Genomic DNA, 22,952 nt, shown 5'->3' on the forward strand with positions numbered 1-22,952 from the left:
GTGTTCAGCTGGGAAAGGGAAGGCACCAGGGAGAGCTCAGAGCCCCTGGCAGGGCCTGAAGGGGCTCCAGGAGAGCTGGAGAGGGATTTGGACAAGGGACGGAGGGACAGGACACAGGGAATGGCTTCAAACTGGGAAAAGTGAGATTGGGGTGGGATTTTTGGAAGGAATGAGCGTGGGGAGGGGCTGGGATGGAATTCCCAGAGAAGCTGTGGCTGCCCCTGGATCCCTGAAGGGTCCAAGGTGAGTTTGGAGCACCCTGGGACACCCTGGCAGGTGTGCCTGCCCTGGGATGGGATTTCAGGCCCTTCCATCCCAAACCATTTTGTGTTTTGCCAGGAGCTCCTTGTCCACATCTCCACCTCTCCCGGTGCCCAACTCCCTGCCCCGCCTCTTGCTCAACTTCCATCCCCATCCCCATTTCTCCAAGGAAATTCCTGCCTGCCTCACCATTCCATGACCACATTTCTGGGCATTTTCTGCTGATCACCAGCTGTGCCCGGTGCTGGGCACCCCGAATTTTCAACACCCCCCCATCCATGCGAGGATGCAAACCCCAAGCCTGACTCAGCCCGGCGTTCCTGGGAAAAGCCTGACTCACGTGAGCCCATTTGCCGGCTCAGGGCTTTAATTACGGGCTGTGCCCATCTCGGCAGCGTGGGAACGGGGGCCATTAAGCCCCTAAAAGCTCCCGATCATTCCCAATCCATTAATGTCCCTAATTAGTTAAACCCGGCCGCCTTTTACCTCGCCGGGCTCGCTCGTGTTCTCCGAGCGTGCAGCCACAGCTCCATTATGTAACGCTCCCCTCGCTGCTGTAATCCCAACTCACACCGGGCTCTTCTCCACTCTTGTTTTATTTCATTCACTCGCATGTGCCTCTTCCCCGGAGCCCGTTAGGCAATGGGCGAGACGGGCAGAGCCGAGTGGGGCTCGCAGCGCTCCTGATCAGCACGAGGAGCTGCGGGCGCGGTTGGGGGGCAGCGCCCGGGTTTGGGGGCAGCGCCCGGGGCCGTTCGGGGCCGTTGGGGCCGTTGCCGGGGGTTAAAAGCCGTTGGCAGAGCCGGAGCAGCTGCCTGCCCCTTCCCTGGGCTTTGACTTTCATTCCCGGTCCCCGTGTCCCTTCCTGCCAAGGAAACCATCTCCACGGCAACCTCCAACCTCCGGGCTGTGCCTCGGAGCCGCTCAGCCGTCCCCAGGACCCCGGTAAGTGGCTCTCTGGTGGCCCGGGGCTGTGAGCTTTGCCTGCTCGCCTCGGCAGGGGGGTGGGGACCCGACCCCCTTGTCCCCGTGTCCCCATGTCCCCTTGTCCCCCTCGAGGCTTAAAAAGGGGTGGCCAGAGTGTGGGAAAAGCGCTGGAGGGGGTGGCTTGGTGAAGGTTCCCCGGCAGGGAACCTTGGGCTGGGGAGGTGTCCTGCTGTCCTGGCTGGGTGTGTGTCCTCGGACAGACCACAGCCACCCCCGATCCCGATTTTCCATCGGGTTTGGGACAGCAGCAGGTGGAAATGGGGACTCTGTCCCCTCTTGGTGTCCCCGCGATGGCTGCGGTGTCACCACGTGGGGACATTCCCGGGGCCACGTGGAGGGGAACAAGCGCCAGCCCCGTGGGAAAGGCTCCTCTGAGCTGGGCTGGGCTCGGCGTTTCCTGGAAAAATACATTTCCCTCGGAAAAGGAGAGCAGGAAAAGGAGTTCTGGAATAAACGGGATTAAAGTTGTGGAGCTGCAGGAGGAAATGATGGACAAGCGTCAGATTAAGTTCTTTTTTGGCTTGGAGGTGGAGTAACGGAAAGGTTCGCATCTGTTGGTGTGAAAAACGCCAATCACTTGGTTTTAGAATTTTGAAAGTTGAATAGTAATAAAATGGTTGTAAAAACAGTTGCATAATTAGAGTAATAAAAATTTGGTCAATTGAGATTAGGACAATACGAGACAATAAAAACAAAGAGTTATGGACAGTCTGGGTACCTCTTTCTGGGCAAAATATGCCCGAAAAAGGACTGACATTAACAGAGGATTAACCCTTAAAAGCAACAGCCTGTTGCATATTCATACAGCTCATACATGATGCATAAATTCCATTTAAACACAGGATTCTGTCTGGTCAGTGTCAGCTTCTTCCTCTGAATCTTAATGTGAGCGAGGTGGGAAGAAGTTTGTTTCTTCTGATAATGGAGCAATAAATTCTTTTTCTCTGAAAGGTTCAGGTGTCCTGTGGCTGCTATCTGGTGCGAGTACCTCATTCCTCTCTTTAAAAAAAATCCCACATCCGTAGTTTCTGTTTTAACTACAAAAGTTCCATTTTAACTACAAAACTACATTTACCATCCTATTAAAATGTTAATACAGCGCTACTAATCAATCCAACATAATACACATAATAAATATCTGTGTAGGGCCATATAATATGCACTTTTCACAGCTTGTGAGCCTTTAGATAAGAAACTTAGAAATACCATAGAATAAGACGGACTTTGTTGAGAAATATAAGCAGAAACAAGTTTCAAAGGATGGCCTCACAAATAAAACTAAATAATTTAGAGAAATAGAACAGTGAAAGATTCATTATAGTAAAACCCATGAGGAGTAATTCTAGATAACGGACTTTAAAGCATTTACAGTATGGCATGGCAAAAGCTGATAGGCCAAAAATGTATTGTAATATATGTATAATATAATACATATCTTGTATATATATGTATTATATATGTTATATATATATGATATACATATGTGTTATATATTGTAGATATATAATATATAATATATAATATATAATTATATGTATTATATATGTTATATATATATATAATTTTATATAAAATATAATATAATATATAATATATAATATAATATATAATAATAAATATAAAATATATATTTATTATTATAGTATTATATTATATATTCTATTATATATTCTATTATATTATTATATTATAATATATTATGATTATTATAATATTATAATATTATAATTCTATTATTATATATATTATATATTTTATCTTTATATATATACTATTTTTGAATTGTAATTAAAAATAGTTGGCTTCTGATTGTAATGGTGTGAGTTATAACAATTGAATATATAATATATGTATAAAATAATATATTAGATATATATGTATGAATATATAATATAAATATATAAACAAAATAGATGTATAAATTGAATTATATCTGTCTTGTCTCACCTTTCACATGACACTAAAAACAGAATAAAAGTTTTTCAGGTGCGTCTCAGTTACCCCATCTCTAAATCAAAACAGAACCTGATCCCACAGAGCAGGGCTGCTTTGGGCCGGGGCTGGTTTGGGCCGGGGCGCTGGCTGCCCTGGGGCTGACCCTGCTGTCCCCCTGTCCCCAGGGCAGGATGAAGCTGCTGGGGGCCGTGCTGGTGGCACTGTCGCTGCTCCTGCCGGGCGCCTGGGCCAGCGAGGCCTCCAGGACCTGCATCTTCCAGACCCTCAGCGAGGCGGACCACGAGTTCTGCAGGTGAGCGGATGGCCTCTGTCCCCTGCCTGTCCCCTGAATGGCCTCTGTCCCGCCTGTCCCCTGAATGGCCTCTGTCCCTGCCTGTCCCCTGAATGGCCTCTGTCCCCTGCCTGTCCCGGCCTCTGTCCCCTGCCTGTCCCGGCCTCTGTCCCCTGCCTGTCCCCTGCCTGTCCCGGCCTCTGTCCCCTGCCTGTCCCCTGCCTGTCCCAGCCTCTGTCCTCTGCCTGTCCCAGCCTCTGTCCCCTGCCTGTCCCCTGCCTGTCCCAGCCTCTGTCCCGGCCTGTCCCCTGCCTGTCCCCTCCCTGTCCCAGCCTCTGTCCTCTGCCTGTCCCGGCCTCTGTCCCCTGCCTGTCCCCTGCCCGGCCTGGCCTCTGTCCTCTGCCTGTCCCAGCCTCTGTCCCCTGCCTGTCCCGGCCTCTGTCCCCTGCCTGTCCCCTGCCCGGCCTGGCCATTCCCTCTGTGTCACCTCCTGCCCAGCCTGGCTGTTCCCGCTGTGTCACCTCCTGTCACAGTTCACCCCGCTGTCCCCTTGGCTGTGAGTTTTGGCTGTTTTGCTCCTTTTCCCTGGATCTGGCATTCTCTGGGGTTATTCCCCAGCTGTGCAGAGCCTGTGGAAGTGACTGTGGCCGTGTCAGAAGTTTTCCATGGAAAGCTTCGGAGGAAGGAGGCTGATTTTCCATGGAGTGCTGCAATGCTTTGGGTGGGAAGGGGCCCTAAAACCCATCCAGCTCCAACCTCCCACTATTCCAGGCCCTAAAACCCATCCAGCTCCAACCTCCCACTATTCCAGGCCCTAAAACCCATCCAGCTCCAACCCCAACCATCCCAAACCCTAAACCCATCCAGCTCCAACCCCAACCATCCCAAACCCTAAAACCCATCCAGCTCCAACCCCAACCATCCCAAACCCTAAAACCCATCCAGCTCCAACCCCAGCTATCCCAAACCCTAAAACCCATCCAGCTCCAACCCCAACCATCCCAAACCCTAAAACCCATCCAGTTCCAACCCCAACTGTCCCAGGCTGGTCCAGCCTGGCTTTGGGCACTTCCAGGGATCCAGGGGCAGCCACAGCTCCTCTGGGAATCCCATCCCAGCCTCTCCCCACCCTCCCAGGGAGGAATTCCTTCCCGAAATCTGCTGAAGAACACACCAGGAGCACAGGAATTCAAATGTCCTTCAGCAGATTTAGGGAAGGCATTTATAATTACAATAATTTATAATAATTCCCGTTCTCCCACCCTTTCACCCCGCTGGCATCCCCAACCCCAGCCCGAGCCCTCCCTGGCACCCATTCCCACCTGCAGCCTCATTTTGCTTTTTCCAGGGGGGATTTGGAAATCATCTACCCCGAGGTGGGCGACGTGAGCTGCTCCTACATCCCCAAGTGCCACGAGTACCGCCGCAAGCTCAGCGAGGAGTGGGGCCAGCCCCGCATCCGCTACCCCTGGGCCAAGAAGGTGAGGCCCCATTCTGCTTTTCCTGGCATCAGGGGGACTTTGGGAGCTTTTTTCCCAATTTTCCTCGTCGATTCAGGGGTTTGGCTGAGCTGTGGATAAACGGAATTTGTTTTTTCGTGATTTTTTTTGGTCATTTATTTTTAATTTTTTTCCTACGCTGTGGCCATGAAATCACCTTTTGTCACATTCAGACTTTTTTTACTACACTAAAATCAGTTTTATATTTTTATATTTATAATTCACATTATATATTATATTATATTATATTATATTATATTATATTATATTATATTATATTATATTATATTATATTATATTATATTATATTATATTATATTATATTATATTATATTATATTATATTATATTATATTATATTATATTATATTATATTATATTATATTATATTATATTATATTACATTACATTACATTACATTACATTATATTACATTACATTACATTACATTACATTATATTACATTATATTACATTATATTACATTATATTACATTATATTACATTATATTCTATTCTATTACATTACATTACATATATTATATATTATATATTATATATTATATATTATTAAATTTTTGATATTTTATTTCTATTTTATTACTTTTATATTTTATGTTTCTATATTTCATGCTCTTATATAATTTTATATTTTTACATTTCTATTTTTAATTTTATATATTTTATATTTTTTCCTTTGGCCATTCACTAAATAATTTTATTTTCCTACATCATACCCATTTTACAGCTATTCCAGCCATGTTGTAGCCATTTAATGAATTCTTTTCACCAGATCACCCTATTTCAATTTAGAATATTTGCTGCATTGTAACCATTATTTCCCCTATAAATGCAGTAATTTATAATTTTCCCTACATTCACTTTTAAAACAATTAATTGAATTTTAATATACTGTGACCATTTAAGTGGCCAGAGCATATCAAAGCAATTAAGTTATTTTTTCCTGCTACATGTGGCCACTTAGTAATTTAATTTTTTGCTATTTGTGGCCTCCTAATGATTTAATTTTGTGCTCCATCATGGCTATTTTGAAAAAGGATTTAATTGGCCACAATGTAGGAAAAATAGGAATTAAGTGGCCAGAAGTAGAGAAAAGTTTAATTAATTTAATATCTATGTTGTGGCCACTGAATATTTATATTTTTTGCTACATTTAGGCCATTTCAATTTTGTTTCCTCTACTTTGACCACTTAATTTTTGGTATATTCTGACCACTGGATTTTTTTCATTCCATTGCGGCAGCTTCGTTTTTTTGCCACGGTAACTCCGCCAAAAGAAAAAAAATAGAAAAAGGTAAAAAAAAACCCAAAAAATTCAATCCGAAATTTTCCACCACGGATTTTATTTTTACAAGTTTTTTTTTTTAGTCAACTTTTCAAAGCCCTCCTGGCTTCGGGGTGGGATTTGGGATCCGCAATGGGATTTGGGATTGGCATTGGAATTTGGGATCTGTGATGGAATTTGGGACCGGTGATGGGGATTTGGGATCGGTGGTGGAATTTGGGATCCGCCATGGGATTTGCGATGGGATTTGGGGTCGGCGATGGGATTTGGGATCCGCCATGGGATTTGCGATGGGATTTGGGATCCACGATCTGATTTGCGATGGGCTTTGGGATTGGTGGTGGAATTTGGGATCCGCCATGGGATCGGCGATGGGATTTGGGATCGGCGATGGGATTTGGGATCTGCCATGGGATTTGGGATCGCGGGTGGGGGGGAATCCCGGTGCTGCTGTTCCCTCTCACCACCACCAGGTGGCAGCATTGAACTGCCCGAGCTCCAGCGCCGCCCGAACTGGGATGAACTGGGAGGAACTGGGAGGAGCTGGGAGCGCCGGGATCTGTGCTGAGGGTGCCGCGGGCACGGGGAGGGGACAATAAATGGGGTGACACTGGGGTATTTTAGGGGACACCCCGCGCCGTGCCCTGCTGTGATCCCAAATCCGTCCCAGGATGCGGCGCCGTCTCGTAGCGTTCCCAAATCCCGGTGGAATCCTCGCTGGCACCCCAAAAACCGCCCTACCCCAATAATTTCTGTCATTCCCATGGCCAGCTCCAGCCCTGGGAGCTGCTCAGGGAGAAATCAGCTCTGCTGGCGTTACCTCGGATTGTGAACAATTCGTTTTTCCGGCTCTTCCCCCCCGCCCCGTCTGGGAAGTCTCTTCCCCCTGCGGATCACATGGTTGGAAGGAGAACTTTTCCCTAAAGATGTCTGATTCTCCAAAAGAAAAAAAAAAAAATTCCTCCTTCCTGGCAGTGGCTGCTGCACGCAGACCCATCCCCGGCTTTCCAGGAGTTTGAAGTTTCCTAGGGATGGATGTGGGCAGTTGTTTTTCCTTTAATTTTAGTCCTGGAAAGCAAAGCAGGGCCGGGAGAAGGGAGGGGACTCTCCGAGGATGGAACGCTGCTGCCGGCGGCTGTGGGAAGGATTTTGGGGAGCAGAGCCAGACCCTGCCAGGCTGTGCCAGTGGGATGAGGGCTGTGCATCCCAGAATCCACAGAAAGCAGGGAAGGCTGAGCCGGGAGCTTGGGGGTGGCACCTGTTTATTTTGGGCTGGAATTCCAGCTGTGCCTCGGGGGTGGCAGGTCCCCAGGGAGCCCCTGGCACGGGCGGCGGCTCCCGCTGGCACCGGGAACGGCTCCGCTGAGGATTTGGCACCGTTTCCTTCCGAGACATCTCGGCACATCTTGAGCTGAGGCGGCATCTGAGGACACGGGGCCCCGCTGCCTCCCGGGCTTTGGGGTGGGTTTCTCCTCTGGCCTTCCCCAAAAATGCCTTCCCAGCCCTGCCCAGCTGGGAATGATCCAGCTGCAGTGTCCAGAGTTCATTCTACATGGCCTTAAACCCCCCGGCTCTCCTCAGTTTTGAGCTTTTTTTAATAGAAATATACAAATTCCTTACTCCTGAACCTCTAAGGATGCTTTGGGATAATCTTTTTCCCTCCTAAGCTCACCCTAAATTGAGTGGGAACAAGAGCTGTGGCATGAGAGTTGTTTTTACGCTTTATGTGGGTATTTCTAAACCCAGGAAATTTAATTATTCCTAATTTATTCCCAAATGAGAGTGGGAAAATTTGGCAAAGCGAGGAGATCTCCATCGCCCTGTGGTGCTCCAGTGGGATGCTCCAGCTCAGTGATCCTGGTTGGGTGGGGAGGGCTGGCTGAAGGGCTGGAGATGCTTTTCCCATCCAAATCCGTGGCAGAAAATCTCGGGGTTTGAGGATGCAAACTTGTGTAGGAAGTGTCGGCTCTCTGTGGAACACTTTGTCTCTTCAAGAAAAACAACCACCAAAAAAGCCAAATGCGGAGTGTTTGTTTTTCTCTCTAGAAATATTTATCAGTTTTCTGAAGGGGGGGTGGGGGGGAATGGGAGGTTTCCCGTTCTCATCCCAGATATTTGGGATGGGTTTGGGGTCACCTTTGTGCCCAAGGTCCGTCCCTGCAGCTCCTCAGGGAAGGGAACATCGATGGTTTGGGGTGAGGAGCTGGAAGTGGGGTGGCATCTTGCAAAGCTGAGCTCTGACGGCAGCAAAATCTGGCCTGGGGGACTTCAATGCATCACTTTAGGGTGGATTTGAATATTTTGTCATGCTTAAACACTGAGCTGTCAAACCCAGCTTTATCAAACATCAATTTACTGCCCAAAAAACCCCATTTTTGGGGGAATTTCTAGTGCCATGAGGGCACCTGTTGTGTGTGGGGGCATCTCAGTGAGCAATAGGCTCAGGGAAGGGAGTCAGGGATGCACTGCCTGGGGCAGGAGAGTGGTTCTGGATGGATGGATACCCTGGAAAACTTGAACTGCCCTGTCCTGGTGGGCAAAGGTCTGGGAATGTCTCTCAGGAGATCAGCCCTGGGATGTTCAAGATGTTCAGTCCATGGAAAATGCAGCCTTGGGGTGTTCAGGATGTTCAATCCATGGGAGAGATCAGCCCTGGGATGTTCAGGATGTTCAATCCATGGGAGATCAGCCCTGGGATGTTCAGGATGTTCAATCCATGGGAGATCAGCCCTGGGATGTTCAGGATGTTCAATCCATGGGAGATCAATCCTGGGATGTTCAGAATGTTCAGTCCATGGAAAATGCAGCCCTGGGATGTTCAGGATGTTCAATCCATGGGAGATCAGCCCTGGGATGTTCAGACCATGGGAAATGCAGCCCTGGGATGTTCAGGATGCTGAATCTGTGGGAGATCAGTCCTGGGATGTTCAATCCATGGGAGATCAGCTCTGGAATGTTCAGGATGTTTGATCTGTGGGAGATGCAGCCCTGGCATGTTTGGGATGTTCCATCCCTGGGATGTTCAGGATATTGAATCTATGGGAGATGCAACCCTCAGGTGTTTGGGAGATTCAGTCCATGGGAGATCAGCCCTGGGATGTTCAGAATGTTCAGTCCATGGAAAATGCAGCCCTGGGATGTTCAGGATGCTGAATCTATAGGAGATCAGTCCTGGGATGTTCAATCCATGGGAGATCAGCTCTAGAATGTTTGGGATGTTCAATCCATGGGAGATGTGGCCTTGGGATGTTCAGGATGTTTGATCTGTGGGAGATCAGCCCTGGGATGTTCAATCCATGGGAGATCAATCCTGGGATGTTCAGAATGTTCAATCCATGGGAGATCAATCCTGGGATGTTCAGAATGTTCAGTCCATGGGAGATCAGCCCTGGGATGTTCAGGATGCTGAATCTATGGGAGATCAGTCCTGGGATGTTCAATCCATGGAAGATCAGCTCTGGGATGTTTGGGATGTTCAATCCATGGGAGATGCGGCCTTGGGATGTTCAGGATGCTGAATCTATGGGAGATGCAACCCTCAGATGTTTGGGATGGTCAATCCATGGTAGATCAGCCCTGGGATGTTCAGGATGTTCAGTCCATGGGAGAGATCAGCTCTGGAACGTTCAGGATGTTTGATCTGTGGGAGATTAGCCCTGGGATGTTCAGGATGCTGAATCCATGGGAGATGCAACCCTGGGATGTTCAAGATGTTTGATCCATGGAAGATCAGCTCTGAGATGTTCAGAATGTTTGATCCATGGGAGATCAGCCCTGGAATGTTCAGGATGCTGAATCCATGGGTCATCAATCCTGGGATGTTCAATCCATGGGAGATCAGCCCTGGGATGTCCAATCCGTGGAAGGTCAGCTCTGAGATGTTCAGAACGTTTGATCCATGGGAGATCAGCCCTGGGATGCACAATCCATGGGAGATCAGCTCTGAGATGTTCAGAATGTTTGATCCATGGAAGATCAGCTCTGAGATGTTCAGAATGTTTGATCCATGGGAGATCAGCCCTGAAATGTTCAGGATGTTCAGTCCATGGGAGATCAGTCCTGGAATGTTCAGGATGCTGAATCTATGGGAGATCAGTCCTGGGATGATCAATCCTGGGGTGTTCAGGATGCTCAATCCAGGAAATCAGCCCTGGGATGTTTGGGATGCATCATCCATGGGAGATCAGCCCTGGGATGCACAATCCATGGAAAATCAGCTCTGAGATGTTCAGGATGTTTGATCCATGGGAAATCAGCTCTGAGATGTTCAGGATGTTTGATCCATGGGAGATCAGCCCTGGAATGCTCAATCCTCACTGCAAAACTCTCCTGGGCACATCCCAATCCCCCTTTGGGTCCCACTGCACAGACCTGACCTCCAAACCCCAAACACCCAGGTACCCAGAGCACCTTCCCAAAAGTCCCCAACCCAGGAGCTGCTGGGGCCCTTTCCCAGCCCGGGGAAGCAGGAGAACATCTGGAGGGACGGGAAACGCGTCCTCCTTGTCCTGCCTCGATATTGCTTCGCTCAAGCAAAAATAAATTGGAAAAGAAAATTGGCCCTTGCACCAATTTGGGGCAGTTTCTCGATTGTGCAGCGTGGCAAAGCCCCCGACGGTGATGGATCGCTGCATTAACCCAAAGCTGCGTCCCCTGATTCCCTTTTATTACCACTCGTGGTGGCAGACAGAAAAACAGATTACACTGGAGATCAAATCGATAGGAACTTTATTTACTGGCCTTTTAAAAACATATTTCTGGGCTTTATAAAAACATACGGCAGATGCCAGGGATGGGCCTTGTCTCCTTGTTAAAAAGCAATTTACCTGGGCTGGAGCTGCTACCTTTTACCTGCTCCTCCAGATTTGTTTTCATCCCAAGGTTTGACAACTTCCTTAGAGGCTTCTTTGGGCCGTGCCATCACTTTTTTAGGATACAGGAAGGAATTGGATTTTTTTTTTTCACAACAAAATCTAGAAATAAAGTGTTTTTCTCAGGGTTTCTACCCCAAACTCAACTTCTTAAAACTTGTTTTTGCAAGCAGCCAATTTGCACATCCCTTGAGCTCAGCTCCTTCCTGCTGCTCCTCAGCTCTCTGGGATAAAGGCATTTCCAAGCTGGGATGAAATAGGGATGGGGAAAAGCCCCCCGAGGTGTGTGACCCATGGGATGGGACCCTCAGGGCTGGCTTTGAGCTTTTTGTGCCTAAACCTGTGGCCAGCACGCAGGGGTGGGGCTGTGGGGCTGGAGAGGTCCTGGGAATGGGAGCCCAGGGAGGGAAGAGCAGGAGGAGCAGTTTCTCCCAAGAACCCACAGAAAATCCACTCTGGTTCTTTTCCCCGATTCTCCCCCTCTTGTGAAGCACTTGGTGGCCTGGCTGGGGACAGGCCTGGCTTGGGACAAGCCTGATTCATAACGAGTTTTGTGTCCCCATTATTTGGGCGCTCATTTGTGTGAAGAAATTCATTTCTTTTAACAAAGGCAAGGGCAGCTTTGTTCCATCTCCTCCCGGGATGTGCTGCAGGGGTGGCAGGAGGGGACGTGCAGCTGGCTGGGGAGGGACCTTTTTGTGGCGCTCAGGTTCCATCCGCGCCTTGCTGGAGAAGATGGTTGGAAGCAGAAGATTTCTGACAGTTTGTGTATCCCTGCTGGCTCATGGAGCCGTCTGGAGCTGAGGAGCCACCAGCGTGGTTTTCTCCCTCTCTCAATCCTGCCTGGGCTCCTCAGAAACAATGGCCCAGCATTCCTCCCCGCTGCTGTCAGCCGAGAGCCCCGGGATTAGCCCAAGCCCCCGGTGATGAGCCCCTCCCTGCTGCCTTGGGTTCCCATGCCCTGGGATCGCTGGTGGCATTCCGGCACCCCCGACTTCGCAGGGGGAGTGGTGTGAGGGATCTGAGCTTCCACAGGGCCTCTCTGAGGGCTTTGGAGCGGGATGGCAAAGCCAAAATGAATGTGTGTGCTGAGGGCTCTGTGTGCTGCCTCAGCCCTGTCCTCTGCTGACCCCCGGCCACCGCTTCCATGGGGGATTTATTGGGATGTGACCCCAACGAGCCAAGCACTGCTCAAATTCCCATCCTTTTGGGGGCCAGGAAGGTTTTTTTCCCTTGATGGGAACGGCTGGAGTGGTTCACCAACATCACAGGGCTGTTGTCCCCCGTGTGCTGAGGGCTTTGTGTGCTGCCTCAGCCCTGTCCTCTGCTGACCCCCGGCCACCGCTTCCATGGGGGATTTATCGGGATGTGACCTCTCTGAGCCAAGCGCTGCTCAAGTTTGGGGAGCAGGAGGGTTTTGTTTCCCCCTTGATGGGACCGGCTGGAGTGGTTCACCAACATCACAGGGGTGTTGTCCCCCACCAGGCCCTGGTGCCACCGGAGGGGACCGGGGGGCAGCTGGTGCCACACGCCAGGAGAGCCTGGTTCCATGAGCAATCCTGGCAGGAATGTCGCTTCACATCCATCTCCTGACCTCCCCATTTACTCTGGACCTTTAACCACCCCGGACAAACATCGTTCCCCCGAAGGGAGAGGCCGGGAAGCGCCTCCAGGTCATCCCCGTGCCTCGGCATCCCCCGCTCGCTCCTCGTTTTCAGCAGCAAAAAAATTGTTTGAAGGCGCCGCTGGTTTTTCCCTTTGATCCCTGTAAACACTATACAGTAATCAAAGTTTAAGCTGCTTTGGGTGAAATAATTGCTTAACAATCATATAAGACAAAGTGATTCAACAAATGACAATTAGGACTTGTGATCTACAGAACAGATGCATTCAGTGTAGCATATTATAATGTGCTAATAGGAGATTGACAGCACAATAATAGGAGAGAACAGCCACTCAGCCTATAATTCCCAACCAAATGTGAGGCTGTCCACAGAGCTCAAATCCGAACAGGCTGTAAAATTAGAGGTAAGAAGGCACAAGTTTCACAAAGACTCATTAGCAGGTTGGCTGTGAATTTCCAAGGAAGGGGGGAAAATTCCTGCTGGAGGATTTACTCGCGAAAGGAAGGAAGGGGAGGGGGGGAACCTCAACCTCCGCACGTCTTTACGCTGGGAATGAGTAACCTCGATCACACCGGGCTCCAACAGGCTGGAGCTGCTGCCGGATGCCAGCCAGGCTTGGGAGCAGAGGGCGGCTCCTGCGGGGGATGCGCCGAGCAGACACCGGTGTGAAGGACCAAATGAAATGAGGATTGATATGAGCACGGAGCTCCACCGGGCGTTCCCGACGGGAATTGGGCGCTTCCCAAGCCTTAAATGATACTGATGGGTGACAGGGGCACCCTTTAGCCCTGTCCATGGCGATTAAGGCTCGTGCTTTCTCTTCTCCGTGGGGACACGGAGGGATGGGGACGTGTGCGGGAGCGGAGCTGTCAATCTCCGCAGCCCTGGCACGTGCGGAGGCAGGAGCTGGGATCCATCCCCGAACCCCTCCGCACCCTGGGATAGCGTTCCCTGGGCCCTGCTCTCCCCTCTCTCCTTCCCCAGCAGCTTTGGAGGCAGAGAGATCAAAGGAACTTAAAATTTCCAGCTCTGGTGACAAAACAGATTTCAGCTCGTCTCGTCCTTCCCGTGCCCCGCGCACGTGTTCCACCAATGTGGAATTTGGCCGTGTTTTATTATTAAATAAACATGCCAGAAAATGCACTTTTTGTGCATGGGGGAGGACGAGAAGGTTTGGTAATTAAAACTTCCATCCATCAACGCTTGGCTCCCGGAGATAATTGTGTGGCTCCCGCAGATGGATGTTTTGTATGGAATGAACCAGTGGGAATTGGTGCTGCTGTGTCTGAGGGGATGGGATGTGCCAGGGGCTGCCCAGGGTTCCAGTGGAATATCCTGGGGAAGGTGTGATCATGCTCTGGTTGGGAATTTGTTGGGAATTTTGCTTTTTGTCTCAGTTTATTGCACGGGCAAGCGCTTTAGATCCACTTTATTTTCACCTGCAAATCCCGAAACTGCGGGGATGCACCCGCCAGGTGGGTCTGGCATAAAAAATATAGATTTTACATGAATTTTATGAATTGCAGAGCCAAACTGAGTTGTAGAAACAGATCAGTCTGTTGAAAACAACACGATTTTTCTTTCCCTGCCTAATTTTGGATTTTCCCGGCATGCCCCAGCCGGTGATGTGCCTGTGTGGGCGGTCATGGGGCACTTGGAATTTCAGAGCCTTTAGCCAAGGTGGCACTGGAGAAAAAGCTGCAAAGATCCCTCCCCTCATCCCAACTCCAGGATTTATTTTTGAGGAGACCCTTAGGAAGCGCTGCCCCCGCAGAGGCTGGAGCCCATCTGGGTTTCAGAGCTCCCACGGGGTGATCGATGGCAGATCAATGAGCCCCAAGGGGACCTGTCACCCTCGTGGTGTCTCCTGACATGCCCCGGACCCGCCTGGGCTTTTTCAAAAGGAATTAATGGCATCTGGGGTGGGCAGGAGGGTTTATAGCAGCAGGCAGGTTCCTCCCCATGCTCCTGGTGCTTGAAAATTGAATTTGTGGGGTTTGGAATTGTGTTTAATTATGGGAGAGCTGGGTATAGCTCCCCTTCATCTTCCTGGCATCCTCCTCATTCTCCCCAGCTCCTCCTGATTCTGCGGAGGTTCCCTGCTCTGGCCTTGGACATTTTTTGGGCTGGGAAAGGCCCCAGACCCACCTGGGCTTTTTCAAAAGGAATTAATGGCATTTGGGGTGGGCAGGAGGGTTTATAGCAGCAGGCAGGTTCCTTCCGATGCTCCTGGTGCTTGAAAATTGAATTTGTGTGTTTAATTATGGGGGAGCTGGGCAGGGCTCCCCTTCATCTTTCTCTTTCTGGTATCCTCCTCATTCTCCCCAGCTCCTCCTGATTCTGCGGAGGTTCCCTGCTCTGGCCTTGGAAATTTTTTGGGCTGGGAAAGGCCCCAGACCTGCCTGGGCTTTTTTCAAAAGGAATTAATGGCATTGGGGTGGGCAGGAGGGTTTACAGGACATTTTTTGGTCTGGGAAAGGCTCCAGGGCCTCTGGAATACTGGGCTGGGTGTGCTGGGGGGGCCTTTGCTCCGTCACTGTCCCCACCCCAGGCAGGTGCTGCTCTCCCTGGTTTTCAGGGGGCTCTGGGAGCAGCCCGGCTCTGCTGGGTTTCTCTGACAAGCTGCTGGATACACGGCTCAAAAATCTGGGAATTGGGGATTGCCAGGTGCTGGGTGGAGGGCAGCGGGGTGTGGGAGAGGTGTTTGCCTGGCAAACACACCCTGACCCTGCTGCCACCCTCCCGTGGGATTATCCCAGCATCTCCCAGCCCGGCTCTGGCAGCTGGGATGCCTCGAGCCTGCTCCGAGCCCGAGTTTTGGCAGCAGATGCCCTTGAGCAGCCCTTGCCAGGTCCCCTCCTGGCAGGGAATCCTGCTCCGTCCTGCTCTGCCGCTCCAGCTGCACTTCCCAAACATCACCTCCCACTGCAGGGAGCATCCCGGGGAGCTCAGCCTCAGCCCTGGGCTCGGAGCATCATTCCCGGGAGCCTTCCCTCCTCCCCTGCAGCATCTTCCCTGGCGCCTCCCCGCCAGCACAGGAGCCTTTTTTCCATGGATGAGTAATTCTTCCCGATTTGGGGGCTCCTTCCTGCGCTGTAACAACCCCGAGCTCGCCTGCCTTTTTCTTTTTCCAGCTGCCATCTCCAGCAGAAATTCCCCCTTTTTTTCTTTTTTTAAATTTTTTTTCCCGGCAGGAGGGGAGGGGCTGGGAGGAGGGATGGGGGGGGATCTCGGTTATACAATCCGGGGTTGGGGCGACTATTTTGGATGCCTCCTTCCTGCCTCCAAATTGCAGCTCCGAATGTGACAAGTTACAAAACACTTGAGTCATTTCTCTCTCTCTCTCTCTCTCTCTCTTGCGCGCTGCCTTTTTCCCCCACAAGGGTTTGGGTTGGTTTAAAGGGAGAAAAATAAAAAAAAAAAAAAAAAAAAAAGGAGGATGGGGATGGGGATGGGGATGGGGATGGGGAAGGGGGGAAAAGGCGGCTCCCAGCCCGGGGGGCTGCGGGCAGCCCCCACGCAGGGGAACTCGCGGGGCTGTTTATGTAAGATGCTCATGTTCTGCTGAGCTGCAGCGAGAGCTGTTGTCGATTCCCAGGAAAACCCACGGCTGCCCACGTAGGATCTCCCGAGCAGGGTTGTGTAACGGGGAGCCAGGCAGCCGGAGGGGGGTGGGGGGTCGGGAGATCCTGCCTGGGGAGGGGGGAAAGCAGGGATGGCTGCGTTGGGAGGAGTGGGAGAAGTCGGTGGTGCCGGGGAAAATGCGGCTGCTGGGATGTGCTGCCAGGAGGTTTTGGGGTGCTCTGGGCTTGCTCTCACCTCTCAGCACAGATTTGGAATTAATTGAGTCACTGGGTGACTTCCCAGCATCCCTATTTCCTATGGATTTCTTGGGAGGAAAGGGATTTTTTGTGATGAGATTCAGTGTTGGAGTCGAAGGAAACATCAGCGATGGTTTGGTGGAGGAGGTGGCCTGATCCTGAGCGCTCCTGCAGCTCCTGGGATCATCCCAAGGGGAGGTTCAGGTTGGACTTCAGCAGGAATTTCCTTATGGGAAAGGTTGCTAAACCTTGGAAGGGGAGGTTTGGAGTCCCCATCCCTGGGGGTGTCCAAGGAACACCCGGATGTGGCACTCAGTGACAAAGTGGGCATGGGGCACACCTGGGACTCGGTGATCCTGCAGCTCTTTTCCAACCTGAATGATCCAAAGATTTGGGAAAAAATCCCTCATTTCCCACTGTCCCCAGTGGATCTGCACCACCAGCCTCAATCCCTGAGGGAGGGGCTCCAAACCCCACCAAAATCACCATTTCAAGGCTTTTTTTTCCCCTAAATCCCAAAAATCCGGGCATGCTGGTGGCTGGTGCTGCTCCAGCCCGTGAGGAGAGGAGCCCTCTCGAGGTGCTGGGATGGGAGCTGCGTGTGTTACATTTTTATCCCTATTTATTCATGCAGAGCCGAGGCGCGGGGCGAGGCGCCCTGCTCGGGAGCGCTGCTCTCCATGAGAATGCTCCTTCATTTACATCCTCCCTCCTTCCCCACAACTGAACTTATCCGGGTTATTTTTATTCCTCATGTGTATTTTTTTTTTTTAAGGTTGGGGGAAGGGGTGGAGAAAAGAAAAAAAAAAACACCCAAAAAACCCAAGCATCACCACCCGTCTAAATTCACCTTATTTTTACTTCTATTAAAATTTCCCCTCTGGAATTTTGATAAGCCAGAAAAAAAATGAGGCACACGAGCGAGCTTCACCTGAGGGGAGAGCCGAGGCCCAGGGATGAGGGGGAGGAATGTGTTTTGGGGCAAAGAGTAAGTTTAGAACTATTTTTCTCCTAACTGGAGCACTTAGCTGCACCGCAAGCCATTCATCTTGTGCTTTAATAACTCATTCTCCCTGCGAGATGGGATATCACAGCCCTGGATATTGCTTTTCTTGGGATCCAGGATCAAAGATGAATCGGCTTCCTCTAAAAAAATACGCTTTCATTGGAATTGAAATCATTTTCTGCACCCTGATTTTCCCCTGTATTTTGGGTGTTGAGCACTTCTTTGCCCTAAATCCCCCTTGCTGGCCTGGTATTTATTTATTTCCCTTCCCAAACGATGGAAATACAAATTCCCTCATTTCCCCCCATCCCGGCGGAGCTCCAAGTGCTGCCATTTGCCTCGGGCTGTCTCTAATCAATCGATAAATCAGATATTTATGATTTGGAGAGGATATTTTACATCCTGGGGTCTCCCTTGCCGTGGGAGCCGATGCATTTTTGGGGCGCCACGGGGTTTGGGACCATTTTATCCTTTTCCTGCCACTTTTTTAATCAACAATTCATCCCCTAGAGCAAACATTTCCCTGTGCAGCAGCTTGTGCTTGTCCCCTGGGGGAGTGACGAGTGCGCAGGGCCCGGATCGCGGGCCGGGGAAGGAGGCTGGGAGCGTTCGGAATCCTGGAAGGATTTTTCTGGGAGCAGAGGGAGCTCTCGGCTCGCGACTCCGCCGCTTTTCCCGGCGCCGCCTCGCCGGGATGAAAAACCCTGAAACAAAACTTTCTGCCTTTCATGTTCCCCTCGGCCCGACTGTCTCTTAACTACGCATTTGATCTCGGCATCTCCGCGAGAAGGTTCGGAGCCTGAGCAGGAATTCATGGGAAGCGGGAATTAAGCAGCGGATCAAAGCGCGGGCAGCGGAGCGCCGCGGTGGCGGGGACGCGGTGTGGTGGCACCAAGGGGACACGGGGGACACGGCCAGGTGGCTGCTGCCACCCAGCACAGCCCGGGGGACGCGGGGTCAAGTGCGAGGGGTTGTCACCTCCTGTGGCCCGGGCTCCAGGGGCTCGCGGCTCTTTGTCTCCAGAGGTTTTCCAGGGTTTGGGAATGCTGGAGGCAGCCGCGCTCCCCGCTCGGATGGGAATTCCCTGGTTAAACAAATATTTGGTGAGTGGGGAGAGGAGGGGAGGCAGCAGCGCTGCTGAGGCCCCCGAAATGCTGCACTCCCCCGAAATGCTGCGTTCCCCAAAATGCTGCACTCCCCCAAAATACTGAGCCCCCTGCTGCACTCCCCAAAATACTGAGCCCCTAAAATGCTGAGCCCATCAAAATGCTGGGGTCCCCAGAAAGCTTCATTCCCCCAAATGCTTCATTCTCCCAAAATGCTTCATTCCCCCCAAATGCTTCATTCCCCCAAAATGCTTTATTCTCCCAAAATGCTTCATTCCCCCCAAATGCTTCATTCCCCCAAAATGCTTTATTCTCCCAAAATGGTGAGCCCACAAAAATGCTGAGCCCACAAAATGCTGCACTTCCCCCCCAAACTGCTGAGCCCTCCAAAAATGATGAGCTTCCCAAAATGCTGAGCCCCACAAAATGCTGAGACCCCCAAATGCTGCAGACCTCCAAAATGCAGAGCCCCCCAAAATGCTGCACTCCCCCAAAATGCTGCACTGCCCCAAAATGCTTCACTCTCCCAAAATACTGAGCCCCCAAAATGCTGAACCCCCCCAAGTGCTGCAGACCTCCAAAATACTGAGCCCCCCAAAATGCTGAGTCCCAAAAAATGCTGCACTCCCCCCATAAAATGCTGAGCTCCTCAAAATGCTGCAGCCTCCCAAAATGCTGAGCCCCCCAAAATTCTGCAGAGCCCAAAATGCTGCAGCTCCTTGAGATGCTTCAGCCCCCAAAATTCTGCACCCCCAAATATTCTGCACACCTTAAGATGCTGCCCAGCCTCTTGCCCATCCCTCACAGCCCAGAGGAGGACAATGACAGAGCCAGGGTTACCCTGGGGTGGCAGCAGTGTCTTGCACCCACCAGATTTGCAAAATCAGAGTTTTTCTCCACTAAAACTGTTCAATTCCTGCCTGGACCCAGCTGTTTCGGGGGGATAACTCTGGATGGGAACAGGGGACACGTGCTGGGCCCTGGGGTCAGGATTGAGTTGGGAGTTTGCTCTGGTTTGTGGGGCAGCTGCTGGAACTCGTCCTGTCCTCGCTGCTCCCGGGAGTTCCCCCTCCTCACACAGGGGCAGGTCACAGCAGCCTGGGGATTTGCCAGATTTCTTCCAGCTGGAGTGAAAAGCCTGGGAATTTGGGTGGAGAGCTGGCCATGAGGGAGATCAGGGCTCCTGGTGGCTGGGGACAGGAGCAGCTTGGCTGCTGGGTTGTGGTCAGTCTGGCCTTTTCCTTTTCTTTTTCCTTTTCCTTTTCCTTTTCCTTTTCCTTTTCCTTTTCCTTTTCCTTTTCCTTTTCCTTTTCCTTTTCCTTTTCCTTTTCCTTTTCCTTTTCCTTTTCCTTTTCCTTTTCCTTTTCCTTTTCCTTCTCCTTCCCTTCCCCTTCCCCTTCCCCTTCCCCTTCCCCTTCCCCTTTCCCTTTCCCTTTCCCTTTCCTTCTTCCCCCTTCCCTTTTCCCTTTCCCTTTCCCTTTCCTTTCCCTTCCTTTTCCCTTTTCCCTTCCCTTCCTTTCCCTTCCCCTTTCCCTTTCCCTTTCCCTTTCCCTTTCCCTTTCCCTTCCCTTCCCCTTCCCCTTCCCCTTTCCCTTTTTTTCATGGGATATCCATGGGATGAGCTGGTCCAGGAGAGGCTGCTGGCAGAGGGAGCTGCTGTCTGGCACCTTTCCCTTTGGAAAGTGAAGGAATGTTTGGCAGAGAGGACTTTTGTTGCCTTTTGGTCTTGTTGGAATGTCACTGTGGGGACAGAGGAGAGATGAGCAAAGCCACTCTGACCCCTGCAGTGACTGCAGCCTTCACACACGTGGTTTTCCCAGCAAAACCCATTATTTGGGATAGAGATACCAGGTGCATGGGGGGGATCCCTGTGGAGTCCCTACCTGAGTGATGCAACCCATATCCTACCCAGGCACCCAGAGTTTAAATCCTAACAGATACTGTCTTTCCAGGAAAATCCTTTATAGACCATGTAACCACCTGCATCCAGGGCAGGATTTGCACATTTCCCAAGGGCTTGAGGCCACAGGGCAGAGCTGTGGCCAAGGAAAAGCTCAGTCTCCTCTTTGCACACCTCAACACACCAAAAAACCTCCTCCACGAGGCCAAGCGTGCAATTAAATCCCCACTACACACACACACAAACCCGTGGCAGCCTCCAAACAGTGAATTAAACGGGGATGAAAGGCAAATGCCAGCTCTGGCAAAACCCTAGGAAAGGAGCCATCAGCTCTCCGCAGCGTCCTGGGAATTTCAAACCACGCCAATGGAATTTGGCCGCTCCATTTCATTCGCTGTCAATCAGCGTCGCTGCTACTGATGCTTCCTCCTCGTTTTAGATCCCCCATTTCTTTTGGCGATGCCCAGAGCGCAGTTGTATCCCAGCCAGGCAGCCCTCATCACCAAGCGATTAAATCAGCGGGAAAAAACCCAGGAGAGACGTCTCCTCTCAGACATAATAGTAAAAAGGGGGCGGCAGGGACGGGAGGGGGGCGACGGCTCCGGGTCTATTTCTGCTCTGATGTGTCCTGGCGCCGCCGGAGCCTTCCCCGGGTGCTGAGCTGTGCTGGTGATCATTGGCTGCAGGTGGCAAAGCAGGGTGTGCAGGGAAGGCTCCTGCACCAAGCTGGGTTTTCCCAGGATCCCAAAGTCTCTGGGTCTGGGGGTTGGTTCTGTTTTGGGGCCTGCTTTGGGTTCTGTCCTGCTGCAGCTGTGCCGGGTTCCTGCGGGCACTGTTGCTGCCAGGGGGGATTGGGGTGCTGGGGAATGTGAGTGTCAGAGCAGGGCCTGAGCATTCTGACATGCAAGGGTCCTGATCCCTGAACATCCTGGTACCTGAGGGTCCTGATCCCTGAGCACCTTGATCCCTGAGCATCCTGATCCCTGAGCATCCTGATCCTTGGGCATCCCACCCCCTGAACATCCTGATCCCTGAGCACCTTGATCCGTGGGCATCCTGATCCCTGAGCATCCTGATCCTTGGGCATCCCGAGCCTTGGGTATCCTGATCCTTAGGCATCCCAACCCCTGAACATCCTGATCACTGAGCACCTTGATCCCTGAGCACCTTGATCCCTGAACATCCTGATCCTTGAGCACCTTGATCCCTGGTCATCCTGATCCTCGGGTGTCTGGACCCCTGAACATCCTGATCCCTGAGCATCCTGATCCCTGAGCATCCTGATCCCTGAGCATCCTGATCCTTGATTATCCTGATCCTTGGGCATCTCAACCCCTGAACATCCTGACCCCTGAACATCCTGATTTCCAAGCATCCAGTCCTCTGAGCATCCTGACCCCTGAGCACCCTGGTTCTGAGCATCCCCCCTCTCTCCCAACCCCATCCATCCCAGCCTCCAACCACCCAACCCCCAACGTCCCAACCCCCAACCATCCCAGCTCCCAACCATCTCAGCCTCCAACCATCCCAGCCTCCAACCATCCCAACCCCCAACCATCCCAGCCTCCAAATCCCAGCCTCCAACCATCCCAGCCTCCAACCATCCCAGCCTCTGAGCATCCTGACCTCTGAGCATCCTGGCTCCCAAGCATTCCATCCTCCAAGTCCCCCAGCTGTTGAACATCCTGCCCCTCCAGCATCCCGCCTCCAAGGATCCCTGGCCCCATGCCTTCCTTGGGGGCAGCTTCCTCCCAGCCTGTAAAATCAAGTACTTTAATAACAGGCTGTAAAGGGACCATGGAGAGAGGGGGGAAATAATTGTGTGATCCAGGGTTATCAGTTCACCAAGGGTTTCCTGGCCTGGATTTGGCCATTCCCAGGATAAAACTGAGCAATGAGGGCTGCCCTAATGAAAATGCCTGTCCCTAGGAAACACCAGCGTGACCATTCCAAGCCTGTTGTGTCCAAGTGTTCCTGAACCCCTTTTTCCTGCAGGAATTTGCAGCAGCAGCATGACCCTGGCTTTGTGCGTGACAGTCCTGGGCTGTTGGAAGTTGCCTTTATTTGGTTTATGTTTGTTTTTATTTATTTTTAAGGATTTTCTGTTTAAACATAAAGATTTAGGAAATCCCACACTGCTCATCACATCCCTGGGGCAGCTGCAGCCACTGCCACCACACCTGGCTCTGTCCCGAGTGGCAAAGCTGGGCTCAGATCCCAGCTTTTCCCACACAAAACGAAACCTCTGGGGCTGGGAATCCTAAACTTGCCATCCCAGAGGACCATCCACGAGTGGCTGCACATCCGGGCTGGGGAGTGACGGCTCTGGGGGGTTGTTTGTTTGG

General features: G+C 51.1%; 1 protein-coding gene across 2 annotated transcripts in view; it reads left to right on the forward strand.

Annotated features, from left to right (window-relative positions):
• The first annotated feature begins 521 nt into the window (after positions 1-521).
• The window catches only part of PEBP4 (phosphatidylethanolamine binding protein 4), an 84,182-nt gene continuing 61,751 nt past the window's right edge, over positions 522-22,952 (forward strand). Inside the window, exons 1-3 of one of the 2 annotated variants that reach the window (XM_030964211.1) lie at positions 522-1,206; positions 3,369-3,496; positions 4,824-4,956. In XM_030964211.1, coding sequence (XP_030820071.1) covers positions 3,375-3,496; positions 4,824-4,956 — 255 coding nt within the window. In that variant the 5' untranslated portion in view covers positions 522-1,206; positions 3,369-3,374. Of the gene's footprint in view, positions 1,207-3,307; positions 3,497-4,823; positions 4,957-22,952 lie in introns of those variants that run through there. The other variant, XM_030964213.1, reaches the window with a different exon arrangement.

Source organism: Camarhynchus parvulus, chromosome 22 (assembly GCF_901933205.1).
Source record: "Camarhynchus parvulus chromosome 22, STF_HiC, whole genome shotgun sequence".
NCBI classification, from domain to species: domain Eukaryota; kingdom Metazoa; phylum Chordata; class Aves; order Passeriformes; family Thraupidae; genus Camarhynchus; species Camarhynchus parvulus.